The 20,429-nt window shown below is 49.7% G+C and overlaps 1 protein-coding gene across 1 annotated transcript; it reads right to left on the bottom strand.

Moving 5' to 3' along the window:
* Positions 1–464: 464 nt before the first annotated feature.
* MAT1A (methionine adenosyltransferase 1A) lies at positions 465–19,365 on the bottom strand. The gene is made up of 10 exons (XM_010363277.2): positions 19,113–19,365; positions 18,654–19,007; positions 14,158–14,235; positions 12,575–12,697; positions 9,310–9,422; positions 8,792–8,935; positions 5,050–5,268; positions 3,675–3,857; positions 3,178–3,311; positions 465–2,540 (listed from the first exon to the last, which is right to left on the bottom strand). Exons 2-10 carry the CDS (start codon positions 18,745–18,747, stop codon positions 2,438–2,440), a joined length of 1,191 nt encoding a protein of 396 aa, XP_010361579.1. The 5' UTR covers positions 18,748–19,007; positions 19,113–19,365; the 3' UTR covers positions 465–2,437.
* Between the last annotated feature and the right edge of the window lie 1,064 nt (positions 19,366–20,429).

The following is a 20,429-nucleotide window of genomic DNA, read 5'->3' as shown; positions in this document are numbered from 1 at the left end:
AAGTTCAGTCACTTACCCACACTCCAGACATGGCCTGAGCCTGCCTTCAAGCCAGCCTCACAGAGACACCATGCAGGAAGGGCACAGGATAAGGCATAGGCAGCCTAAGGGCAGCAATGCAGAAGGAGAGCACACAGAATTCAGGGAGGATTCAGAGGTGGCCACTGCCCTTGGTCTTAACCCTTTTTGGGCCTCAGGGCCCTGCATGTAAAAATGGGCTTCCTAAGAATATCAACCCTGGTGAGATGTGGTGAGGAATGAACATGGCAGTGGTGTGGCTTAACATAGCTGCTAGTAACAAGAAAAACCTAGTCCATGAAACATCTGCTCCATGTGGACAGGATGGGGTGACCCTGAGGGGAGGATACTAACTCCCTCTGTTGGTGGGGACGGGCAACCAGGGAATGCTACACAGAGCAGGTGTCATGTCTCTGGGGTTTTGCAGAGAAAAACTAAACATAGGGTAGTTGCTCCTTGAGTTTTTATTCACTGTTTTAGCAGGAACTATTAACAAATAAAGGCTTTAGTTTCATACAAACAAATTGACAAAAAAATATCTTATTTCTCTAGAGGGCAGGGAAAGTATAAAAGTCTGAATTTTCACATTGAGTATGATCCAAGTTAGAGGAACTCGGTCACCTGCAAACCTCTCCCTCCCTCCAAGGGAAGGAATTTGAGGCTTCCTAGGTGACCAGGAGCCGGGCTTCTTTTGTTGCCTTAATTTCCGATCATCTGAGAGAAAATGAAAGCCAGGGTCTTTGTGCTCCAAGCTAAGGCCCAGATGCAGGCTGCTTGCTCCCCAGATGAGACTTCCTGGGCTGCCTCTCCCAGCCTGAACCAGCACCATGCACCCTAGAGAGAGGCCGAGTCCCCACTGTTCCCCTGGGGCCCATGGAAGCCCCTGCCTGAGCCTGTGGTCCTGGGAGCTGGGGAGAAGGTAGAGATGCTGCTATCAGAGGTCCAGGCTAAGGACAAGTGAGGCAGGTGGGGCAGGTGCTGCTGGCCATGGATGGAAAGGCAGGTGAGTTCCAAGACCCTAGTGGGCCAAGGACTGCTCAGGCCCCTTAGGAGCAGATCTGCTCCCCAGAGAGTCACCTGGCAAAGGCAGAATCTCCTCATGACATCTCAGCAGCTTGTCCAACACCAGAAGGCAAGCCCCGCCTATTTAACATGAAGCCTTAGCACCAGCCTCCCTGGATGGGGCATCCGAAGGGCCCACTCACTCCCTCCAAATGCACTCAGCCTGCAGAGGATACAAGGGACCAGGGAAGGAGAAAGACCTGAGGGCCTCTGTATAAGGGGCTGGCCATCTGTGCTAGGACAAGTTGCTGCTTCTGCTACAGGAAGCCCAGATGGGACTGGACTGGACTTAGACCACTTACCCCAGAAGTCTAAAAACCCAATCTCTGCATGTCTCTGAGAGGTCAGGGGGCTGGGATTCTAGAGCTGCTGGTTAATCCCAAACTCCAGCCCACCCTGATGGTCCAGGTATCCAGCTTACCCTCAGCCATCTTCTGGGACACATGAAGCAAACAAAATAGTCCTATGGTTCTGTCTTCATTTTTCAGACAATTGCCCAGGGCTGAACAAGAGCTGGTGGGTTAATCCCCTCATTTCCAGTAACCTTGGGCCTTCAGGACAGAGTCCATGGCCTCATTTCTGAATCTGCTTTGTAATTGTTCAAGCCTGTTACTGGCATGTGACAACGGTGGGGAAGGGGGTGTGTTACAGGCTCCTGAGTCAAAGCTCCTAGTTATACATCTAGGCCTAAACACGTGGCTGTGGGACCCTGGGGAAGTTATCCAGACTCTGTGTTTTGCTTTCCCCCATCTATAAATGAGATAATAAAAGGTACTACCTCATCATGTTGCAGTGAAGAAAAAATGACCCAGTCATTAGCTGGGTCCCTTGCACACTACAGGTGCTTAGGAGTCATTAGTCCTGCTCTAACCCCTGCCACATGCCTGGCCTGGCCTCCAGGGCTTTCTGGAGACCCTGGTTCAGGGCACTGGCTGCCTGTGAAAGGGAGGCTCAGGAGCACAGGCCCACAAGGAGCCCTGAGGTCTGTGAGATGTCCTGACCTCACCTGGCACAGACAAGGGGAGAGAGGGGGAGCTGGTCAGGGTCCAGCTGTCGGGGGAGGCGAGTGAGGGAATTCACTCTTGACGGGGTGCCTTTTCCACTAAATTAACATTGCCCCAGTCTGACGGAGCGGCAGAACACCATGCCCATCCTCACATCAAGAGCCAACCTCCAGCACCAGGAAGCCCCTGCCTCCAGCCGGCCGTGATGATGACAGAACAGGCTAAATGAGAGGGACCTGGCTTTGTCCCGAGGGCTGGTGGGTGGGGAAGGCGATCAGCAGCCAGGGCTCTGGGGAAGAGAAGCATGGCCACCAGGCACCTGCAGGGTGAGACCAGGCCCAGCTCCCCCGGCTCTAAAACACAAGCTTCTTGGGAATCTCCCATGGGAACTCGCTTCTTCCGAAATGGCCGTAGCATGCTGTCTTCTGGTAGATGGGCTTCTTCAAGTCCAAATCCCTGCATGTCCAGCAGAAAGGAAGGGCATTGGAAGATGGAACAGGAGCAGGGTTTCTTTCTCCATTTCAAGGACAGGAGGGAGAAACGAACTGTAGCACAGCCCTCCTCACATGGCACTACACCTCCCCCCAGCAGCTGTACACACATCCTATCTGTGCCATACCACGGTCTCGTTTTATAGCCCCACGGATGCTCAGAGGTTCAGGGACCAGGACCTAACTCCAGCCTTCGGATGCCTTTCTCCTCCCACTCCACTTACCTGGCCCAGGCCAATGTTGACACCACCAAGCTCTGGAAATGGGGAATAGACTTGCTGACTCGATTCCCAGCCATTTGAGCCATCTGACCTTATATTAATAATTATTTTCCTAAGATCCCCAGCCTGCCTCCCAGCTGCTCAGAGATGGCCCCACCGGAGTTGGTGTTGGCTGGGCCAGCAGGAACCTGGGGCAGCCTCCTTCAACCTGACAGCCAGGCTTTCTGCCCTGGGAATGCACTGTGCTATACCAGGAGCTCATAGACCCTCCCACTTCTGAGAGGCAGAAACATCCTCCTTTCTGCCTCCCTTTCAGGTGAAGTGAGCATCTGGGCAAGGAGGGAGCAAGGTCCTGTGTAATAGCAGAGCATGGCACTTTACCTGACAATGACACCCGGCCGGAGGTCGAAGTTCTTACGCACCACATCCAGCAGCTCTTGCTCTGTCTTCTGAGAGGTTCCGTAGGTGAAGATGGAAATGGACAGCGGCTCGGCCACACCAATGGCATAGGAAACCTTCCAGCAAGGCGCAGCGTCAGGGACTGAAGCCTCTGTGTGGGCCCTGCCCCTCTCAGCAGCTTTGCCCTTCTTCTGAAGGGACCAGCGGGGACCACACGTCTCTTGCCCAGCATGCTCCCCTGCAATTTTCCTGCTATCTTCACCGAGGACAGTTATTCTACGTGCCCCTCTCCCTGAAGATTTTGGTTTTCCCTCCCCCAGGTTTTCAGAGCCCTGGCCACAGTGCCCAACACAATCACACAATCACAACCTTTGGCAAAGCGTGCGGCTTTCCCACCGGGCCAACATCCCCTTACTCAGGGCAGAGCTGGGCAGGGGTCTTCCACTGCAACAGGACGGTGGTGGGTGGAGGGGACTTACCTGGACAAGCACTCTCCGGCAGAGCCCTGCTTTCACCAGAGACTTGGCCACCCAGCGGGCAGCATATGCAGCTGAGCGGTCCACCTTGGTGTAGTCCTTCCCAGAGAAGGCCCCACCACCATGAGCCCCCCAGCCACCATAGGTGTCCACAATAATCTTACGGCCAGTGACACCCGCATCCCCCTGCAGAGGGAGAGAAATCAAGATAAGAAGCAGAGCCAGCCCCTAGATGCTAGAGGAGGCTGAAGCACTCTGATGGCAGCTGAACTGCAACTCAGGAACGATGTCCTGGGGCTGCCCACAGACATTTTTGTAAGACCCCTTTGCCCCAAACTCTGGACTCCACTTCCAGCTCAGTCACTGACCACATACTGAAATCAGGTAACCTGCCAAAGCTTCATTAGAAAGGGCAGAAGGTAGGCCAGGGGTTCTCTGGGGTCACAGCCACTCCCTAATGCCTTTGTTACTGAGTCCATCACAATGGAGAGATCCAACCGCAGGCAGGAATTGCACTGTCATAAATACAACCCTGGCTGATGCCATCTAGCAAATGCCATGTTGTCCACTTCCCAAGTGTGCTCTGGGCAACACCAGTCAATAGTCATGTCTTTAAAAGGGTGGGAGTTCTATGTTATATGATTTGGGGAAGTCTGCCTACTCTCCCCCCGCCCCCCGCCCCCCGCCTTTTAGAGATCCACAGTTCACACTAGTATGTCTAGGCTTTGAGAAGTCCTGCAAGAAAAAACAATTAAGTGTTACCTCCTTCTACCCTGTGTTTCTACATTCCACTTGCTCCTGGAACCCAGGATGGGGCTCAGCTCTGTGGCAAAGCATGCAAGCTGAGGGCCCAGGCAGTGGGCAGCAGCCTGGCAGCAGTGTTCTGCAACCTCCACTCCTCACACTTGTAGTACAGGAGAGGGGCCAGTGGCGCCCTGTCTAAAACACCCTGCCCCACCCTGGCACCCACAACAGCCAGAGGCAGCCTGTGGTGAAGATCTGGAAACAGCCACCAGAGAACAGCTGGCCACGTGCAAATGCTGCAGCGGGGAATGTGCACCACAGCAGGGCGAGGCACAGCAGCCATGGGTAAGGTCGTGGTCACTTGAGATGGCAGGAGTGGGAGGGCCCGGCGGTGCTAAGTGGAGGAATCCTAGGGGCATGTCCCCAATTTCTCACATACTGTCAGACACACAGCAGACCTCCCCAGAGACCGCACTAAATGTACAGAGGCTAAAATTCACCAGCTTTACATTTAGTCCATGGCCAGAGCCAGCTCACCCACTCCAAGCTAACTCTTACGGTTTTCCTGCTCTGAGACATAAGCAACCCCAGTAACAAAGAAAAACCAGGGCTTTGTTCAGAGACAAGGATGCACCTGGGGACCTCCAATGACAAACCGCCCACTGGGCTGCAGGTGATAGACAGTGTCTTTGTCCAGGTACTTGGCCGGCACCACGGCCCTGATGACCTGCTCCTTCAGGGCCCTGCGCATCTCCTCCAGCGTGATGTCTTCGTTGTGCTGCACAGAGATGACGATGGTGTGGATGCGCACGGGGATGACTGCGCCATTGTCCTGCATGTACTGAACTGTCACCTGTCCATCAGAAGGGTGGGGGAGACACTGTGAGGCTGAGACTGAGCGAATGGCACATGGTGGCCAGGCACAGACACCCAGGAGGAGGTGGGCAGGGCTCCCAGGAGCCAAGTGGGGCCTCCTGTCTTCAAAGGGTATTGGGGGAGTTAATCTGACATATTCTTACATTCAAAAAATTGCCTGGTGCTGTGGGGGGACTGGGTGTAAGGCCCAGCTATTCCCACATGGGACCACAATTAGCACTGCTTGGAGACTTGAGATTCCTCTCAACTTATGACCCCTCTTCTGTCTCAGACATTTCTAGGTGCCAGCAAATGTCCCCATGGCCAAAGCCCTTTCTTGACCCTCTATAGCCCAGGAGGTATCTCTCCTCCTGCCAGTGATGCAGATAAGAAAGCCAAGGATCCAAAATGTAAATGTCTTGGTCAAGATCACACAGCTGGAAGAGTTGGGACCTGACCTGGAGCTGCACAGGCTGGTAGACAGGGCTCTTCCGAGAAGAAGGTTGGTTGCCGCTCAAGACCCTGTGCTGGCCACAGGCCCAATAGCTGCTGAAAGCAGCATGGACCCACAAGAGCAGGGCTCAGAGGATTTTAGGAACATGTGGTGTCTGCAGGGGTGCAGCTCTGCCAGAGGACCCTGGGAGGAACACTGGCCAGTGGGCATGGGACTGCTCCCATCCCAGGGCCTGGACAGAACCATGGGGCAGCAAACAGTGGCTCCCTGGGACTGTGCCTGCAGCAAGCTCTCTACCTCCCCAAGGCTACTCAGGTATCCATCAAACCCTGGATCTGTAACAAACTTCTGCCTGGTCTAAGGAGCAACAGGGAAGGTCCAGAAGAAGCAGAAGAAAGAGCCCTGGCCACGTGAGATCTGCATGAGATGGCCCGACGCACACAGATCTCATGAGCTGAGAGCAGCCCTCAAATGCCAGGCTGTGCACACATAGGGTCCTGGGAAAGGGGCTGGAATCTGGGGTAGGGCACTCCCAGGAAGACAGGTACTGTCTGCAACAGACTCTAGGACTGGGTCTGCTGCATGGAGTCTCAGGAAAAGGTGCACAGCCGGGGAGCATGCTCAGGCCATCTCCACTGTTCCCCTGGGTGACTCCACCCCCACCCGGTAGACTCCACGCAGTGGCCTTGCAGAACTGCAGAACAGGGTGGCAGAGCAAAGGGCCCTGAGCACAGCGCTTATCTCATCACGTCAGCAAGTTGTGGGGAAAAACATACCATGGAAAACACAGCTCTGACCGGGTACAAAAATAGCCATCCGCACCACCACCCAGGCCTCACTATCAGCAGCAGGGATTTGTTCAGGTGGAAAGACCCATCCTGCTCACAGCCAGCACTCCAGCTGGATAAAGACACTGCTTCACAAACAGGGTGCGGAGCAGGGGACCTAGACAAGCCGTGCCTGGCCCAGGGCCTCTCTCATGGAGGGAGTGAGTCGAGCAAGCCAGGCTGTTTGGAGGCCAGCAGGCGAGGGGCCTCCTGGAGCCACACAGCAAGCCCGCACCCCCTGCAACTGGAGCTGGTCCGTGGTCCTGCTGTGGCAGGGGAGTGAGGCTGACTCCGGTATCCGTATTGGCATTTTCAAGACAATTCTTCAAAGGAAGGGAAGCCCTAAAAGAGCCCATCCTACCCTCCCTTCCTTGCTGTGGGGGGACTGACCCCTAAACCTAGAAACCCTCTATTTCATATCTAAGCACAATGAACCTGCTTCAGCAGGTCCAATAGGTGGTCCCTCTGTTCCTCTCTCTTGTACAAAGAAGAGAAAAACAGTCAGCGCCACTGGCTGCCTCCCCTCCCTGTTCTAAGATTTCCCCTTCTGTGAATCTTCGCCCTGCTTCTATGTTGCAGCACCATTCTAGTCCAGGACAGGACAGGCAGGTTGACATCATGGGCCCCTTTCTTTGGGTGCCATCACAATCTACATGCTTTAGCTCTCCTAACCCACGACCTCCAAGAACACCCAATGAATGCTGATGGTTCCCATCCTCCCTTGGGGGGGGGGTCACATGGATAACACAGGAAGTCCCAAGGAAAGGCTCCCTTTGGGCATAAGCACGCTTCCCTGCCCCAGTACAGCCAGTATGCAACCTCTACCCTGTGCATGGCCTGACACTTGCGCAAGAAGGAACTCCATCTCTGTACAGCTGGAGTTGTACATGGAGCCACACACAGCATGCTGAGCTATAGCACCATGGGTTCCAGATTCCAAGTGCAGGACAAGAGAAGGCGCTGTCTGCTAGTGGCCAGGGATGGCATCCCAGAAGAGGTAGAACTTTGCTGGCCACTCAAGGACAGGTGAGGACCAGAGAGGGAGCTCGGGTAAAGCAAAGCCCTAAGAAACAAGGGGACCATGAGTGAAATGATGTCAATTAAGCAAAGATGGGGTGGGGCAGGCAGAGGCAGGTAAAGTTGGAAGACCATAAAAGGTTCTGAATGCCAGAATAACAAGTGGATTTCCCCTGTCCTCTTGTAGGAAGCCAAAAGTTGTAGAAAACACTGAATAGATGTTAGGAAGTTAAAAATGAAGCCTAAATTAACTGGAATTTCCAAGCAGGGAGAACCTTTGGGAGGGTAGGGCACTGATCCTGGCCTGGCTGGGATGATAGAAGCCCTGGGGAAGGCTGGACTGGAGTGAGAGGAGTGCTTGATGGGGCAAACTGGGGCAAACTGGGGACATGGGTAGGTGGAGAGAGATGGCACTGAACAGGATTGGGGAAAGGCAGGCAGGAGGTGGCAGGGTGCTGCACACAGCAGGCTCTCAGGGCCCATCTGCTTGGAGGGTGACCAGAGAAACCCACAGGTGGGAGATGTGGGAGCTGAGTATGTGAAGGTGAGAAGGGGGTCCATGAGCATGGACACAGGGAGAGAGGTTGTGCAGGACGAAGTGCTGGGAACTTGGGAATCACAAGAGGGGTCATTGGGGTTAAGCAGGGAGGGGATACAGGAGTGAGGTGCTAGGAGGCCTGTGTCTCTGCTAACACTTGCATCATCCCAGCCTTCAAATATAGGCCTCCGGTTGATTTCAACACTGCAGAGAGAAGAGAGGTCAGGGCCCATGGGGTTGGAGCTGGAAACAACAGAGGTAAAGCCTTTTCATGAGAAAAAAAGATAAGAAAAAGGGCCATGACGAGACAGACAGCACAGACACAGCACAGACACAGCACAGACACAGCACAGACAGCCTGTTCAGGACAAAAAGGCCTGGAAATATGGAAGCCAGTTAAGAAGTATGTTTGTGGCAGGATTTGGGGACTCATTAGTCAATGTTTGCTAATGAGCAAACAAACAAACAAAAAAACCCAGAACTCCCCTTTCCATTAACTAGTTTATAATAGAATGTGAGAAGCATCTCCAGCTGAAGATTTTTCACATAAATAGTTCTTTTCAAAACTGACCATTCTTTGAGTGCCTAGACTGAATATTTTGATCTTAAAAATGACAGAATCAAGAAGATTTGGGGGTGTTAAAGCTTCTGTCTATGGCTCTCCCGGGGTCATTCAGCTGCTCACCTGAGTCTTAGAGTCAGGCCGCAGCCAGGGGAGGAGGCCGGAGCGCCTGAGGTCCGCCATCCGGGCGTTGAGCTTGTGGGCAAGGATGATGGTGAGGGGCATGCACTCCTCTGTCTCGTCGGTGGCGTAGCCGAACATCAAACCCTGTGGTGAGAGAGCAGGTTGAGCGGCGCCCATAGACCAAGAGGACTGTGGCTCTCTCCAAGCCCGAAATCTGCCTGGTGTGTCCACGTTGATTGGGTGCCTCCTCCGTGGAACTTTCCACTGGCACGTGCAGGGGAAGGATGTCATCCCTGACCCCCAACACTCTAGGAGGGGGAGACAAGCCCAAACTCAGTGTTAGCAACCACAGCCATCCACAGCATGGCCGTGAAGCTGAGGTACTCAACTCACTCCCAGCTCTTGTGCTAGGATGAGAGTGATTCCTGTGTTATTCACCCCTCAGTGTGATTAACTCACTGCTCATGAACTTTCCCAGCCAGCTCAACACACAGCTCCCACATGCAGTGGCGAGCTACCTGATCTCCTGCCCCGACATCCTCCTCGTTTCTGTCCAGATGGACGCACTGGGCAATATCCGGGGATTGCTGCTCCAAAGCCACCAGCACGTTACAAGTCTTGAAGTCAAAGCCTAGGTGGAAGCAAAGTGAGTCTAAGTGGGGTACAGCTCAGACGGAGGGGGCCATGAGCTTCCTGATGGACGGCTCAGTTCCCGACATACCATTTGGTGTCAGGGTGGGGTGTCCCTAACTAACCAGGGTCTGTCTAGGCCCACAGCTGAGGCCCAGGATGGGAGAGGCCCCACACCTTCATGTAGAATTCTTTGGCCAATCAAAATTATCCGTGGTGTATTTTACTGTGCTCAATTAGAACTTGGTTCACACACACACACACACACACACACACACACACCCTACAGAGACCTGCAGATTAAAACAAGGTGATGCCAAGGCTCCTCTGGTTGAGGACGGTGGCTGACACATACCCTGTCCCTTAGGCTCTCCCACAGGTACCTCTCAGAACCCAGTTTGCTATCACTGCACTAGGAGAAAATCAAGAGCCCTTTTGACACTGTCACTCAGAAGCCCAGCTGTGTGCCTGACACAACTATTTAACATGCTGAACAAATACAGTATACATGAACTATACAGACAGACTCCCCGAGCCAGGGTCCCTGACCCTGAAAGGTACACAGAGTCTGGGGCAAATGGAAAAGCCACCTGCCCTTTCCCGTCTGCAAAGCTGAGGCACGGGGTATAGGCCTGCTACCCCTGGCACGCTGGGCACTGATTTGGGAAAGTCTGGACTAGCAGTAGCTCAGCCCTGGGAGCCCCATGAGGAAATTGCTATGCACCGAGACTGTGCACACCTCCTCACAGCTGTGCTGGGCTCAGCCACAGGGACTGTGAGAATAAGGGGCTGAATACGTGGATGCCCCCACCACGTCAAGCATAGTGACACACTCACTTTCCAAACTCCCACAGCCATGTTCTTTCCCATCTATTCTCCTACCCACACAGCCTGAAAGGACTTACAGAGAAAACACACAGATCCAAGCTGTTGTTTCTGTACAAGCTTCAGGTGGGGATCTACTGCCAAGGAATAAAACTAAAGCTTTTCAGTCTGACACAGCCTTTGCTCCCAGGACTCCTTGAGCCAACATGAACTCAGGTTTAGCCATCAGCATGATATACTTTTCCATCTCCACTAGGTCCCTGGCCTAGAACATTCTTCCTCCAGCACCCACCCCACATGCCCAAACCCTATGTCCACCCTCAGTGCATGCCCCGGACCTGCCTGCAGTTCATCACACATGATGCCAGGAACTTACCCCGGGCACCTCATGTTGCATCATATACCCTAGGAGTATCAGGTCACCTTTGCCCTTTACACCTTCCTGTTTCCTAATGAATGTTTTTGAATGCACAAATCAATGAACAGTCTTTAAAGAACTGCCAAACGCTGTCCTGTTCTGCACTGAACATTTCACAGTTTACCTAATCACTGTCTGTCTAAATAACGAATCTCCCCAGGGCTCAAAAATCAAGCAAGGGCTCCAAGGAATTTGGAAAAACAGAACTTAGGGGACCAAGAGGAGAGGTACAGGGTTTGGAAAGGACAATGAGCCCAGCAACACCACAGCCAGGAGCAATGAGGAGCCATTGGCCTGAGACCCTGCTAAAGCTGTTACTGCACACGACCTAAGGCTGTTCCTGTCCATTGAGCACAGGTAAATGGACAAACTTGGGCACAGGGAACCTCAGCCAGCTGAGCCCAACTCAGCCATGGCTGGGCTCTCACTCATTTCTCCTTCCTAGGGAACATTGCCTCCTGGAAAATTTCCCTCCTTCCTAATGCAGAATAAGTTTTGCACTTGAATAAGGTCTAAATGTACATAAACAAATTGGCTTTTCTTGGTAGAACAGGCTCCGTGTGGTAACGCCTCAGGAAGCTGCAGCTCTGGGACAATGTGTTTCCTCTGTGAATACCCTCATGTCCCGACCAGGAGAATTAACCGGCTCTTACTGCTTCTCTTCCCACTGAGTCTCAAAATCACTGTCATCTATTCAACCAACATTAATTGCTCATGAGCACTTTGGGCTGCGCCAGGCCGTGGCTGGACTGAACCTCTGTGAGTCTGCACCATCATACCATGAGTGGGCTCTCTCACTTACAAAGGGGGTCTGGCATCTCTGCATACCCTGACCCACAGGATGCCACACATCACCCTAAGCAACCATTATGTGACACAGGCAGAAATGAACACCTTTAAAGTCATGCTTCTCTCTGTGCCTCTTGATTACAGGTGTTTATCTAGGCAGGCTGACCTGGAAGTGGGTCTTTTTGCCATGGTGTGAGGTCACCACATCTCTCACAGTGATTTCAGAGAATTAGGGAGAGAGCCAACAGAGAGCCAAAATGGATTTTTCTTTAAAAATTGGAATTGCCTGAACATCTAATGCCAGAGACTAATGTGGAGGCTCTAACAATTGGGACCGGAGCCCTGCCCAGGAAGCCAGCGTGGACAAAGGGCCCCTGAAACTCCTGCAGAATGTGATCGCACACAGGCCCTCCACACCTGGTGCTCGCTCTCTGGGTCCTTTGCTGCCCTCCAGGCTGTACCGCCGCCTGGCCTGCCCAGCCTCAGATGTTGGAATCTGTTTCAAGGCTCTGCTAGGGCCTGTGCCCCTTCCTGGGTGGTGGCCCTACACTACGTGGCACAGGTGCTAACCTGGACCAGCCTCGTCTGCTGTCAGCACCAGTTCTGGACTGAGTCATCTTGCTCCATGTCTATGATTAGAAGTATGTTTAGTGGAAGCACAGGAGTCCCGAGCCTAGTGGCTGCTTACCCTGTGATCTCATACAGACTGTTTACTCCTCTAGGCCTCCATTTCCTTGTCTGCATAAGTACATAAATGATTAGGAAAACACAAGAGACTATCATCAGTGCCTGGCAGGGAGCATGTCCCCAAAGAAGGGCAGCCCCCTTTATTCAGTGCGTCTTTCTCTTCCAAAGCCTTTGCCAGTGCCAAGAAGGCAGGACCAAAACAAGCCCAGTCAACAACAGATGGGCATGTGCTGGGCCTGCTGGGCATAGTCACCTGTTGGCCATCCTTATGCCAGAGTCTTTGACCTCTGAAACCTGACAGACGAGTGTAGGAGTGTTTTCCTCCTGGTAGTGTTGATACTCCCATCCGGCTGAAAGGCGCGGGTTTGACTCAGCATCAGGGTCTCTATTAGCAGAGAGTAACAGGGATTTCGGACCCGGAGGCCTGCCCTCACCCTTGGCCGAGTCATCATAGCCGATGTGCTTGATGGTGTCCCTCACCACTCGCTGGTAATCCACCATGGCCATTGAAGTGATCTCGCCACACAGCAGCACCATGCCGGTCTTGCACACCGTCTCTGAAAGGGAGTGGGGAGAGTTAGCAGCCAAGTGCCAGCAAAGGGAAGCTCATATTCCCAGACCTCTCACAGTGTGGACAAAGAAAACACACAAGGGGCCTTACGAGGAATGGATTCCAGAAGGAAAATAGAAATGCCAATAAAAAGAAAAAATCCTAGCACCAAGCACTGAGCATCTTTCAATGCTGTCTTGGAAAGAGTCAGTCATAAGTGGTGATCCTGAACAACTTATTTAACCCCTCTAAGTCTCTGTTCCCTCATCTATTTAACAAAGCTATTTATAAGACTGCTGTGTGGATTAAAGGGAGATGATGGTTGTATGTAGCTGTCATAAAGAATGTAGTCCACACATGTGACCCCCCGTCCCCGACATTGCTAAACCTCCACTGCAGGCTTTAGGGAGTGGGATCCAGACCAAAAAAATCAAAGCAGGCCAAACTTCTCTCCAGATATTTACAAAAATATAAGGGTAGAATCTACCCTCAGAGGGGCATGAATCCCTGTAGTATTCAATACAGGGGCAAGGATGCAACCAGAGAGAGAAGGATGGGTTCATGCAGTGGACAGGACATGACAATGACAGTAAGGAGAGCAGGACTCCGGTCTTCACACTGGGGAACCCTACCCCATGGCCTTGGCCAGGCCCTGATGCAGAGGGCGCTGTGATCCTGTCTCTAAAATGAACAGCCTGGACCTGATCACCCTGGGGGCCCTCCAGGCTCCAGAGTCCCTGACTCTGCCACTGTGCCATGGGCTTTAAGCCAGGCAAAGGTTTTCCCGCCAAACAACTTATCTCACAAATAAAGATGAAGATCTTCAGCCTACATGAGTCTTCAGACACAATAAATTATGCAGATGGAGGCAGGGCTTCAGTACTTTAGTTTAACATTAATGTCTCTTAGGAAAGCCATTGATTTATTGAAAAACAATTGATGAAGATGCTGCCTTCCAGTTGCTATTAAATGGGGGACACTAATTATTTTAAAACCTAAATCATACCACAAACTAGGAAAGAAAACAAGAGAAGCCAGGTATCTGTGCAGCCAACAGAGGCTCCTAGAATGAGGGTGCAGCTTACAACCATCTAGGCAGCTACCTGTGTTTCCAGCTGTTTCATTGCATCTGGAAGATTCACCTAAGAACTTTGAAAGACCTCCTTGTTCCCAATGAGATCAAGCATCAGAAAGGCCATGTGCTGGTCCAACCCTCTGCTATTTATGGTTGCTATGACATCTAACATCAGATTCTTGCTAAAAATAATTATCTATTTGTTTCATGGTTAGAAATGTTTTTCCTCCCTGTTATTACACAGGCGAAGTCTCATAATTGAGAAATCTACTGCAGAGCAGAGGACATGGGTTTTGGAACTGAGGAGTATGGCTCGTTTGTCTTCTGCCCATGATTAACTTCTCAGTCTAGCCACTTAGGTCTCCAGCAGGAAGGGATCGGGTGTTTCTTACCACAGGCCACCTTGGCATTGGGGTCTTGCTTGAGATGGGCATCCAGCACTGCGTCACTGATCTGGTCACAGATCTTATCTGGGCAAGAGCAAATATGGGTCAGAATCACAAAAACATTAGGGATAACAAATTGAAATGTTAAAATAATTAGATATCTTTTCAGTTTACATATCAACTTATCTACCAGAGGGAAAACACTTTTTTAAAGTATAAGAAATTAGAAACACTTTGAAATTTTTATTTCTTTCCATTCCTGCCTAATTTTGGATGACACGTATTATATAAAGTCACAGAATGCCCTAAAAAAGAAATAACTTTTTTTTTTTCTTGAAATGGAGTCTCGGTCTATCACCCAGGCTGGAGTGCAGTAGTGCGATCTCGGTTCACTGCACTCTCCACCTCCTGGGTTCCAAGCAATCCTCCCACCTCAGCCTCCCAAGTAGCTAGAATTACAAGCATGCACTACCATGCCCGGCTAATTTGTTTTGCATTTTCAGTAGAGATGGCGTTTCACCACATTGGCCAGGCTGGTCTTGAACTCCTGGCCTCAAGTGATCCGCCTGCCTCAGTCTCTGAAAGTGCTGGGGATTACAGGTGTTAGCCACTGTACCCAGTCAAAATCAGTTCTTCTAGGAGTCTAAAGCAACTCACATATATACAAACACATACACATTCTTCTAAGTAAAAAGTCTCTCATTCCTCATCATGTTTCCTTTACTTCTAACATCTAGAAAAGTCCTGGAAATGAACTTAAAAATAGTTAAGAAGTCAATTTTACCTCTTTGCCAAGAGGTAAAGTCAGATGGCTCAAACAGTTGCATTGCATGGCAGGTTCCACAAGATGCAATGCACCGTATATAAAACACCGCACCCAAGTACATCACTCCACCCATAAGAATTCTACAAGATATCCCCTATACATCATTGCTATTTGCAGAATACTTCCATAAGCAGCTCTCAGATCCTCCCACATGGTCACTCAGCCTCCTGAAAGCCAGGTGTCCTTAGAGCTGAGCTTGATCTCTTCAATTAAGGTGGGACTGACAAGGGTTCAATATGAGCTGGAATTTGATTTTATTCTTCCACTATTTGCCTTAAAGATTCTGCAGGGTCTAGAATGTAAAGCACTAAATGGTGCTTGTAGGAAAATCCACTCTTGCTTTGGGGTTATGCAAACTGTCAATATCTACAAATTAAGAAATAAAAGTGATATCTACTTACATATATTCTAGCTCATTCAGTGTTAAAAATACCCACAAGGCCGGGCGCAGTGGCTCAAGCCTGTAATCCCAGCACTTTGGGAGGCCGAGACGGGCGGATCACGAGGTCAGGAGATCGAGACCACCCTGGCTAACACGGTGAAACCCCGTCTCTACTAAAAATACAAAAAACTAGCCGGGCGAGGTGGCGGCGCCTGTAGTCCCAGCTACTCGGGAGGCTGAGGCAGGAGAATGGCGTGAACCCGGGAGGCGGAGCTTGCAGTGAGCTGAGATCTGGCCACTGCACTCCAGCCTGGGTGACAGAGCGAGACTCCGTCTCAAAAAAAAAAAAAAAAAAAAAAAAAAAAAAAAAAATACCCACAGTCTCCTCTTAATAGAGTAATATGTTTTTGTTAAGAATGCAGATCCAGGCCGGGCGCGGTGGCTCAAGCCTGTAATCCCAGCACTTTGGGAGGCCGAGACGGGCGGATCACGAGGTCAGGAGATCAAGACCATCCTGGCTAACCCGGTGAAACCCCTGTCTCTACTAAAAAATACAAAAAACTAGCCGGGCGAGGTGGCGGGCGCCTGTAGTCCCAGCTACTCGGGAGGCTGAGGCAGGAGAATGGCGTAAACCCGGGAGGCGGAGCTTGCAGTGAGCTGAGATCCGGCCACTGCACTCAGCCCGGGAGACAGAGCGAGACTCCGTCTCAAAAAAAAAAAAAAAAAAGAATGCAGATCCAGAATCAAGCAATTTGGCTCTCAAAAGCAGATGTTACATTCTGTAATTAAAGATATTCACTAACTCCCTAATGTTTCCTTTAGAAACTACTGCTAAACATATGTTTGAGGTTGTGTTTTGTTTCTTTCTTTCTTTTTTTCTTTTTTGTAAATCTAGCCTCCTGCCAGTGGCAGACCCCGGTAGCACCTTTAGGTTTGTCTAAGCCCATCGCCTCTGTACACCTCTACCACTGAAGGCCTTCCGCTGATAAAATATCCTAAAATAAATACATGCTAGCCACCTTAGGCCTACCCATCAGGGTTCCTAGAAACTTGTTGACGATCATTGATTGTGGATGTCTCTGCCTGTGCAAAGACACAGCTCACAGGCTCCCACTCTGCCTAGGGAAATCCAACACAAGGAGGAACAAAGCTGAAGTCCAGCAGGGACTTCCAGAGAGCACGACACACCAAGACAACAGCCAAGGAGATTGCTTCTGAATTGTTGATTTCGGTTTTGGCTTTCAAAATTTTTATCAATATCACTTAGTAGACTTAAGATAGCCAATAGCTGGTTTTTTTTTTTTTTTTTTTTTTTTTTTTTTTTTTTTTTTTTTGGAAAACCCGAAAAGAAAAACTTTATCTTTCCAGCAGAGAGGAATTCAGCAATGGAATGACAAGCAGAAAGTCACCTAGCCTTTATGGAAACTGACTTACCTGGACAATTATAATGGCAAGTACAAGGGACAATCAGACAAACTGATTGGTTGTCATTAAGTATAGAAAACAATCAACTGATTGGCTGGCATGTTCATTCTCAGTCCTCTGAACACACTGCTGCTGCACACAATGGGCCATCCTTGGGACCACTGGCCACTGCATGCCCAAAAACCCACTTCTTCCGCGTGGAGTGAATCTTTCTCCTAAGCTATACATGAGGTTCATAGCCATGGAGCTGACCAGAATGTATCCGAGATGGAAAATACAGTACACCTAGATACTTTATACAGTTATGCACAATGAAAGAGGCTATTTACATTGAACTGAACTAAGTCACATAAAAAACTCAATTCAAGGTTTTTCAACAGCTGCACTATTAACATTTTGGGCCAGATAATTCTTTGTTGAGAGGCTGTCCTGTGCACTGCAGGATGCTTAGCAGTGTGCCTGACCTCTACTCAACAGATGCAAATAGCACCTTACCCCACCTCCTATAGTTGTGATAACCACAAATGTCTCCAGACAGTACAAAATGCTCTTGGGGGGTGTGGGGCAAAACTACCACCCATCAAAAACTACTGGCTAAAGTATATGGAAGGAGTAGTGCACTGAGGTGTCCAAAGCCAAGTTACAAGGTAGGAAAGATAAATATCTTTGAGGAAGAACAAGAGCAAGGAAGATAGAAAAGGGCAGACTTCATAATAAGTTAGCAAACACTCAAATGAATTTTGAAGAGGTACTTAAATACAGAAGTCTGCACATCTATCCCCCAGGGGTCTCCAAGAGCAGTGGTTCTCAGTGTGGTTTTCACCCCAGAGCATCAGCATCTCCTGGGAACTTGTCAAAAATGCAAATTCTGGAGCCTCTCCCAAGACCTACTGAATCGGAAACTCTGGAGGGTGGGGCGCAGGCTTCTGTGTCTTAACAAGCCCTCTGGGGGATTCTGAAGCACCCTGAAGTTTGAGAGCCATTGTCCTACACTTGAGGCTCTGAATGTTCTGGTGCTAGTTCTCACCGTCATCAAGGAAGCTTCTCTCACTTCCCCACGTCACAGTCCACCTACTTTTCAGGGACCAAAACTAATGCCTAAATTTTCTTCCTGTTTAGGTCTTCTATTCTGTTCTTAGAGAACGTCACTGAGTCACCAGCACCTAGAGGTCTACCCCTGCAGCGACCAGGGTGCAGGCTTTCATGCCTAAGTTGCATATGTTTTACATGCAAAACTTAGTCACCCATGGTCTTGTTTCAGGAACATTCTCTGTTGACTTAAATTGGCCATTGATAACAGATTAAAGCTTTGCTCAAAAAAAAAAAAAAATACATATAAAAAGTAAAGACTTGATCATACATTTTGCATGTGCCATACTCTTAGCCAGCCAGCTGCTACTCCCTGTCTTGGCCCCACCGTGCTGGCATGCTGGTGGTGGGCCACAGCACGGCTTCATCAGGAGGGACTGTTTTATGAAACTACTCCATGCTGTTTCTCTAGAGATCCCTTCTGGTAACTCACACACATTGCTCTGAAGAGTTCTAGGAAAAGTGACTCCTACAGGTACGAAGTTATAGTCAGATAGGAGGAATGAGCTCTGGCATTCCATTGCGCAGTAGGGTGACTGAAGGGCTAAAAGAGGGAATTTTGAATGTTTTCACCACAAAGAAGTAGTCAATGTCTGCAGCAATGGGCATGCCCATTACCCTAATTTCATCATTACATGTTATATTCATGGATCAAAACAACACACTGTACCCCATAAATATGCACAATTATTATGTGTCAATTAAAACCATTTGTAAGCGACTCCCTCAGTGTAGGCTTGGAATGATGGTTTTCCAGTCATTCCAGGACAGCCTACTTACCCGGGTGTCCCTCTCCCACAGACTCCGACGTGAACATGAAGGCTCCTTCTTCACTTAGAGAGTGGTCACACAAGCCATCCACTGGTCCATTCATCTTCTCACACTACTCCACTCACGCTTCTTCCAGGGAATAATTTTAAGGCTGTGACTTTGCCTGAGTTTTTTTTTTTCTTCTTCTTCTTCTTCTTCTTTCAACTCAACAGGCTTGTCTTTGGCAGAGCCACGGGGATCACTTCTGCCTAACTGCCTGTGAGCACGTGAGAACAGGCGAGGACTGCTGAGAAGGGAGGGAGTGGATGGAACTCGGGATGTGTCCCACCCTCCAGCTTGCCACAGCTTGCTCCTGAGCGACTCCTATATATGGAAAAGTGAAAGTGCCTGAATAATCATGTGAGAAAATTGGAGGAGTCCATTTCCTAAGAGGGGGGTCTTCTTACCTGGAGGAATTTCAGTTCTTACCTCTGACTTTCCAAACTCTAAGCACCCGGTCAAGGTAAGGTAAAGAAGGCTGTATAGTTCTGCAGAATTGAAGCTCCTTTGGGACTCTCCTTCAGCTCTCAGCCAATCTTGGTAGTGCTCCAGAGTTCACAACTCACCCTGGAGAGCAGGGGGTCTGTGGTCACCCAGAGATACAAGCAGGCAACAAGAAACTCTGTCTCAGAGATATGGTTTAGGCTAAGATTGCAACAGTGCCTTTGCTGTTGGGTGTCTCCTCCTCCCCTGCATCTCATCTGGATTGGTCTCTTCCTCTTCTACCTTCTCAGGGAGAGCAGGAGCACGCACCTGTATTCTGAGCCAGCTGTGGTGTTACACAACAGATTCATTTTAGAGGAAAAGCTTTGAGTCCACGTGTTTCTGCTAACAGAAACCACCTAAACTGTCAACTTCTCTAAAAGGCTGGCAGGCATTTTAACAAGCAAGATCTTTAAAAAGTATCTATCTGGGGAGGTTACAGAGAACAGTGTGTGTGTGTGTGTGTGTGTGTGTGTGTGTGTGTGTGTGTGTGTGTGTGTGTGTGTGTGTGTGTTTTAGAAAAAAATGCTTTTGAGAAATGGATTCATTACATGGAAATTATCAAAGTCCAGTTTCCCAAAGCTTCCAGATGATAAACATCTGCATATTCAGTTCTATACATGTAATAAACATTGTGTTCACATAACTCTTGCATTATTTTTGCTTTGACCAAAAAAAGTAGTAAACAGGATTATATCTTTAGTTCATGTACTAAATGACAGCGTCTCACACTCTCAGATCCAGCTGCATCCTCAGACCCAAGGAACAATGGGGAATTGAGACCACAGAGAATGAGGATGGGTGGAGAAACCAGTTCCCACTAGAATGCAATAAAAAGTAATCAACCATAACCTTGTGCATCAAAGCTTGGACTGTGGGAAGCAAAAGTTAGGAGGCAATAGCCCCACCTAACAATTCTGGTGACCAAACCCCTGAGTTCATTATATAAGCATTTCAAAAATTTTTTTCTGGTATACATTCTGGTGCTCCAAAGCTTGAGTTTTGCTAACTGATGACCAGTCAAATATCATCCCTTCAGGGAATTAAAACAGTATTGAAGTGACCTCTTCTGGAATGAAGCAAGGGATATTACATATGCATAGCCAATCAACGGCATTTAACAAGGAGTGAACTGAAGTGCTTAGGCACAAGACTTGAAAGTTCAGAGAGGAAAAGGCCACTGGGAAGGGATGGACAAATGAGGAATCAAATAGGGACTTTAGACAACATCGCCTTGTCATTGCCAGCACACAGGACCCCTCT

The sequence above is a fragment of the Rhinopithecus roxellana genome, chromosome 11 (genome assembly GCF_007565055.1).
Source record: "Rhinopithecus roxellana isolate Shanxi Qingling chromosome 11, ASM756505v1, whole genome shotgun sequence".
Classification (NCBI taxonomy): Eukaryota; Metazoa; Chordata; class Mammalia; order Primates; family Cercopithecidae; genus Rhinopithecus; species Rhinopithecus roxellana.
The sequence above is the reverse complement of the archived record's forward strand: the minus strand, read 5'-3'. Positions and strand labels throughout refer to the sequence as shown.

Coding starts and splice junctions, on each gene's coding strand:
- MAT1A (XM_010363277.2), bottom strand. CDS start 18,747: ATGAATGGACCAGTGGATGGCTTGTGTGACCACTCTCTAAGTGAAGAA. Junction 3,858..5,049: donor TTGTCATTGGAGGTCCCCAG/GTGCATCCTTGT, acceptor CTCCCTCTGCAG/GGGGATGCGGGTGTCACTGG. Junction 3,312..3,674: donor GCCGGAGAGTGCTTGTCCAG/GTAAGTCCCCTC, acceptor CCTTGCTGGAAG/GTTTCCTATGCCATTGGTGT.